General features: G+C 42.2%; 1 protein-coding gene across 1 annotated transcript; it reads right to left on the bottom strand.

The window, feature by feature from the left end:
• Positions 1–303: 303 nt before the first annotated feature.
• Positions 304–6615, bottom strand: LOC134264026 (uncharacterized; the record flags this gene model as incomplete). Its single annotated transcript, XM_062746329.1, has 2 exons — positions 304–423; positions 648–6615. A coding segment is annotated over one exon (5747 nt), but the record flags the coding sequence as incomplete, so codon positions are not given.
• Between the last annotated feature and the right edge of the window lie 370 nt (positions 6616–6985).

The following is a 6985-nucleotide window of genomic DNA, read 5'->3' as shown; positions in this document are numbered from 1 at the left end:
CAATCAGAAACTCAAGCATCTTCTTGATGTCAACTTCAGAGTACTTATGTGTGGAATCAGAATCTGTTTTAACAAAATAATTTTTCAAATGACCAATGACGAGGTAAGTAAACTTACGAGTTCCATTTTTGTTGAAGAAGCAGCTGTCAATGATATCAAAAAGCCTGGATTTTAATTTGTCGTGGGGAATTGTTGTGTATAAAGTTGAAAAGTCGTAAGTTTTTATGCTGTTGATTTTTGTAAAGTCTTGTGATTTCAAATTGTCCAAAAGTTCTTTAGAATTTTTAAGTATCCACATCTGATTTTGTTCTGCCTCACTGCCACACGAACAGGGCAGACGTAACCCTTATCTTGCCAGGTCCAAATGAATAACACAATAAACAGTTATCTGTTTATTATAGCAAGATATGAAAGGGTAAAATACTGAAAATAAACAAATAAACAACACATCACAATATGCTCAATATGATAACATCGTACAAACACACATTCTAAATTAAGACTAGGCCTATTAAAGAAATGATAGTACACGACCGAATTTCCTCACCGGAAATAATGTAAACATTACAGAACTTGTTGTACAAATTAATTATGACCGAATAGAGAGCATACACAATATACACAAAACACAAGTAACATTTACTTACACCATGGGAACACGCACTCGGTTGCAATTAAACACTTAAAAGTATAGGACGGCCAAAACCGTGAGCAGCCATGCCATGCTGCTAATCGTATATGCAACATTACCTAAGTGCATATAAAACAGAAAGGTAAAATACGGAACGCACAAATCCGGAAAGTGTCAGAACACTCCCCGCCTGACGCCAGTCACTACACTACACCTTCCGCAAGACAAGTCTTACCATCACCGATGTGGGACTTGGAGAACAACCTCTGTAATCGGCCTCACATAATGAACGAGCTGTCCTCCTCTGTTAGTGCGAACCTCGATCTTTCGGACCTTGCCATCTTCATCAGGGAATGTTCGATTGATAACGCCCATACTCCAATCATTGCGATGAGCTTCCTTCTCTCGAAGCAGAACAACATCAATCTGTAGATTGTCCTTAGAATCTGTCCACTTTCTCCTTTGCTGAAGAAGTTGCAAATATTCAGTGTGCCACCGTTTCCAAAACTGCTGTGCTATAACCTGTACATGTTTCCAGCTTGAAACATACATGTCTCTAATGTCAAGTTCCTGAAAGGGTGGAACATCCGCTACACTCTTCTGAGTAAGCAACATATTGGGGGTAAGCACCAATGGGTTGTGTGGGTCCATAGAAACAGGAACCAAAGGTCTGTTGTTGAGTATTGCTGTAACTTCCGCCATCAACGTTACAAGGACATCATGGGTAAGCTGACGCTTCGGCTGCTTTAGAAGAATGGCATCAAGTATTCGTCTAGCAAGTCCAATAACTCTTTCCCAAACACCACCCATGTGGGAAGAGTGGGGGGCGTTGAAAATCCAACTGCAGCCATTCTTGGTCAAAAAGGTTTTAAAGGTTGGGTCTTCAACATTCACTGCACTGATTCCCAACGCATCTATGCTTCCAACAAAATTAGTGCCTCTGTCAGACCTAAATTCTGCAACTCGTCCTCTAATGGCAATAAAGCGGCGAAGGGCGTTGATGAAGGCCGATGAAGACATATCTTCTACCACTTCAATATGGGAAGCTCTGGAGGACAGGCAGGTAAACAGTATCGCCCACCGCTTGCTATTGGCACTTCCCCCACGTGTCTTCCTTGTCACCACCTCCCAATGACCAAACATATCAACACCCACATAAGTGAATGGTGGAGACTGACAAACTCGTACGGATGGTAGATCTGCCATCTTCTGATGCTCTAAACGTCCACGCAACTTGCGGCATATCACGCAATTGTAAATCACAGATGACACTAGTTTCTTACAGCCAACAATCCAATAACCAGCACTTCTCACAGCTCCCTCCGTATAGTGTCTTCCTTGGTGCTGCACCATGTCATGTTGATGGCTGATGAGAAGTCGGGCTATGTGTGATCGGGAAATAATGCAAGGATTCTTGAAATTGTGGTCAATTTCTGCTGAACGAAGGCGTCCACCAACACGAAGAATGGAATCATCATCCAGGTAAGGGTCAAGGTTGACAATAGAGCTGTTCTTAGAAATAGCCTTGCCTTCATGAAGATTTGCTATTTCCTGATGAAAGGTCTCCTGCTGCACCAACTTGAAAATGGATATCTCTGTAGTTCGACGGAAATGTGATGAGAACCTATCACAGTGAACTCCATGCCTACGCAATACCACATATCTCAAAATGCTAATAGCATTGACCAATGACTTCCAGGTGGAGAATCTCTGGAATCGTTCAATCCCGAATGGTCTCTTTGTGACAGTCATAAGGGTTGACAGCTGTGGCCTCACATTACTGTCGTGGTCAGCATCAACCAAATGAAACTCCTCCTTGTCATCTTGCACACTAGAGAGTATATCAGGTCCCTTGATCCACTCGCTACTTTGAAGGTCTCTTGCTGATATTGACCTTGACCCGATATCTGCTGGGTTCTTTGCTGACTGCACATAGGTCCAATGACTAGCTGGAGCGAGCTTAAGTACCTTCTGAACCCTGTTGGACACATAGGTATAAAATCGTCTTGAGGTATTGTACAGGTAGCCTAGTACTATGCGACTATCGGAATAGAACTGTAAATGGTCAATCCTTGAGTCTAAATTATCTGTCACTATGTTTGCAATTTCACTTGCGAGCACAGCTGCACACAGTTCTAGTAGGGGAACTGTGTGTCCGTGTGCTGGCGCCAACTTGGATTTCCCAAGCACGAAACCAATGTCTGTATGATCCATTTCAACTACCTTAAGGTAAGCAACTGCAGAGATAGCAATCTCCGAGGCGTCACAGAAAATGTGTACTTCCACTCTAGAAGCGTCCTGCAAGCCTGATGATGTATATGGTCTAGGGATGCTAATGTGGGCCAATTCCTCAAGTGAATCACACCAATTCCTCCATTCATCCTCAAACTCAGGTGGAAGAGGATCGTCCCAGTCAGACGGTGAATTCAGGGCTTTACGAAACAGTATCTTTCCTTTCAGTGTTACTGGACTGATGAAACCAATGGGGTCATATAGGCTGTTTAATGTGGACAGCATTCCACGCTTTGTAAATGGCTTCTGCTCAAGGGACACATCAACCGTAAAGGAATCAGTCTGTAAGTCCCAGGTCAGTCCTAGACTCTTCTGTAAGGGTGCCTCATCCAGTCGCAAATCAATGTATTTCAAGTCTTTAGCTTTTTCTCCTTCATCGAATGCACTCATCACTTCCTGTGAGTTGGAGGCTACTTTGTGTAATCTGAGCTTCCCGCCTTCCATCAAGGCTTCCTGAGTCTTTCTGATAAGCTTGACAGCTTGCTCTGCAACTGGAACTGAAACCAACAAATCATCCACATAGAAACTTCTGTGCACTAACTCCCTTATATCAGGATCTGGATGATCAGCAACAGATTGTCTCAGGCCATATGTTGCAACAGACGGTGACGGCGTGTTGCCGAAAACATGCACAGTCATTCTATATTCAATTAGTTCATTTGATGGGTAATTGTTCTTGTACCACAGAAAACGCAAGTAGTTTTGATGATCTTTGGCCACACGGAAACAATAAAACATTTGTTCTATGTCTGCCATGACTGCGATTCTCTCTTTGCGAAATCGAAGAAGCACGCCCAACAAATTATTGGTCAAATCCGGTCCAGATAACAGAACAGAGTTCAATGAAATTCCATCGTAGGAAGCTGAGGAGTCAAAAACCATCCTGATTTTTCCTGGCTTTTTAGGATGATAAATGGCAAATATTGGCAAGTACCAACACTCATCCTTACAATGTAAAGGTGGGGCTATTTCAGCATGTCCTTTGGTAAAAATCCCTTCCATGAAAGTTAGGGCATGATCCATCTTTGTAGGATTCTTCCTGAGATTGGAGTCTAGATTTTTGGCTCTCTTGACTGCTTGAGTGTAATTGTTTGGAAGTCTGGGTCGTCCAGGCTTAAAAGGTAGGGGAGCTGTCCATTCTCCCACTTGGTTGCGATGGAACTCACTTTCCATAATATCGAGGAAAACAATGTCTTCCTGAGAAGGTCCTGGCTTATCATCGTTTGGCGTTCTCTCGAACACAGAGGAAAACTGTTCCTGGTCGATGCAAGGATCCTTAACTGTAAGTGAGCTGTTACTGGGCCGCAGGATAGAAGGCCTACCATTGTCATGCAGGTATATTTTGTTCACTGAAATATTTACAGGTAGGTGTGCCTTGTTCAAGCATGTCTCACCAATGATCGTCCAACCGAGACTCAACTTCTGGGCATACGGAGCATCATGGCTAATTCTTTGGTCATGGACATGGTGTGCAACAATCAAATCACGGCCGATAAGAAGCAATATCTTTGCCTTAGAGTCTAATTCAGGAATGTGACATGCTATGTCTGAAAGGTGTTGAAACCTTCTTGCCAAGGCTGGCGTTGCAATCTCGTCACGATTGTTCGGTATGTCATCACATTCCACAATAGGGGGCAACAAATGCTTTGTGCGTCCATCCGGTGATGCTACAACAAGATTTTTGGCAATCCTGCTGGTCATAGTTTTTACTCCTGAACATGTTTGTAACTGATAATCCTTCGTCTCAGAGTTAATGTTTAACATCTCAAAGAGTTCACTTTTGGCTAATGAACAATTACTTTGATCATCAATCAAAGCGTAAGTTTTCACAAAGTTATTAGGTTCTCCTTGTGGATACACATTAACCAGAATTGTTTTTGAACACGACTTTCCTCCTTGAATACCACCACAAATCTGCGCACACTTGCTATTTACAGTAGCTTTTGTCTCTGAATCTTGTTTTCTCTCCCCGCCTTGAGGGCTCCTTTGGTCAACATGAAGCGCCGACGGATGTGCATCACTTGCACAGACAGAACATGTTACTTTCTCATTACAGTTCCTTGAAAAGTGCTCAGTAGAATTGCAACACTTGAAACAAATTCCATGCCTTACAAGAATGTCTGTGCGTTCTTTCATTGGTTTGATGCGAAAAGTTCTGCACTTATTCAAGGCATGAAAATCCTTTGGATGAATTGGACATTTTTTCCTAGGATCAAAATGGTCCTTGTATTTCTCACTGTTGCTAGCTTCGAGGTCTGTCTTTCTGTTTATAACCCTGCGCTCAGGGCGATGTACCGGTATGTTTTCCTTTCTCCGATCCTGTAGACATAGTCCAGGGTCGTTCCTGATTTGACTCATCTCCATTATGAAGTCCACAAAATACTTGAATGGAGGATGTGGTTGTCCGGAATGTCTCTTAAAGGCCGAAGCTCTAGTAATCCACTTTTTTTGAATATTCACAGGGAGCTTTCTCACAACAGGTAAGATTCCACTGGAAGAGTCGAAATATGACAAGAGGGTTGAATAGGTAGGGTCCTCCTTAACTGAATCTATTTCAGTCAACAGATCAGCCAGTTCATACAGTTTTTTACTGTCACTTATAGATACAGATGGAAACTTGTCCAGTTTAGACTTTAAGGCCGCCTCCACAAGTTCTGGGCTACCGTAGCGTTCTTGTAAGCGCTGCCATATCAGTCGCACAGCCTTCTGTGGATCCTTTGGATTTGCTGTTCTCATGCTCATGGCAAATTTCTTTGACTCTGCTCCTAGCCACTTTATGAGTAAATCCAACTCCTCTCCTGGTGTTGCCCGCAGTTCCTTCAGAATTCCTTGAAAGCTGGTTTTCCAACCTGTGTATGCTTCTGGTTGGTCAGTGAAAGCCATGAATCGTGAAGTCAACAAGTCTTTCTTAAGTAAAAATGATGTGAAGTCACCAATGCCTGGATTCGGGTCAGGCATAGCTGATGGCCTTGGAGGGTCAGTGTCCTTGACCTCAAGCACAGGCTCATGTGGAGTTGAAATAAAATTGGGCGGAGGTAGTTTAACAAATCCTTCTGAGGACTGGCTGTCGAGTGATGATAGGAAACGAGACACAATCTCATTCTTTGGAATTTGTGAATGACGCTCTTCTTTGACATGGAACTCTTGAGGTGTGATATGGTCTCTTGCCACTTTGGCTTCTGCTTCAGCGACAGCAGTTTCTTGCTCCTGTTTTAATAAGCGAAGATCCAACTCCAGTTGCGACTTTTTCTTTTCTAGTGTTAATTCATGCTTCAGGAATTCTAATCGAGTCTTCTGTCTCTCAACGTTTAATTGCTTCTCTAACAGTATGACTGATGGACTTGTTGAAGTTCCGGACCTCTTGCTGCTGCGACTATTATGCTCGGATGCCATCTTATGCGATATGTTTTCAACTGCCTCTAACATACGCTCTGCAACACCAGCTAGAAATCTATCAACAATTCCCTTTCTTCTAATGAAGGTATCTAAGTGTCTTGACTTTTCTTCTGAACTCTCTGATGTATTGATTCTTATAAGATATTTCACTAGTGTATCAGATGACGCAATAAGTTCTTGACGTAGACAGCCGACCTCAGCATCATATTGCTGTATCCCACGGGGTTCGAGTTCTGACTCTCTAGAGTTGTAATCACAAATTGCTGCTTCTATGTCCTTCCATACTGTATTGAAAGCTGTAGTGAAATTCTGAACTTTGGATTAATATATCGAATATGCCTTTTCTGTAAGAGTTTTCTGTCGCTCAGAGTGACGAAGAATATTATCCTCATGCTTAATGCCTATTTGATTTTCATCATTTGGGTCACACATGATTGATACATATATGTAAACAATGTACTGAATAATATTGAGTCAAAATACTATTTTACGTCATAAACACACTGTCTATTTCACACTGTCAGTTTCAGCTCGATAAATTTATCAGTTGTGTTACTCGAATACACAGTACTATGCAAAATCTAGGGCACTATTGTACAGTGCATGAAAAATGTAAAAAATCATACCAACTTCATGCAGTCACAAAATAAAACAGATGCCTACTAC

Source organism: Saccostrea cucullata, unplaced genomic scaffold (assembly GCF_032062105.1).
Source record: "Saccostrea cucullata isolate Sc308-1 unplaced genomic scaffold, CSIRO_AGI_Scuc_v1 ctg2720, whole genome shotgun sequence".
In the NCBI taxonomy this organism is placed as follows: Eukaryota; Metazoa; Mollusca; class Bivalvia; order Ostreida; family Ostreidae; genus Saccostrea; species Saccostrea cuccullata.
The sequence above is the reverse complement of the archived record's forward strand: the minus strand, read 5'-3'. Positions and strand labels throughout refer to the sequence as shown.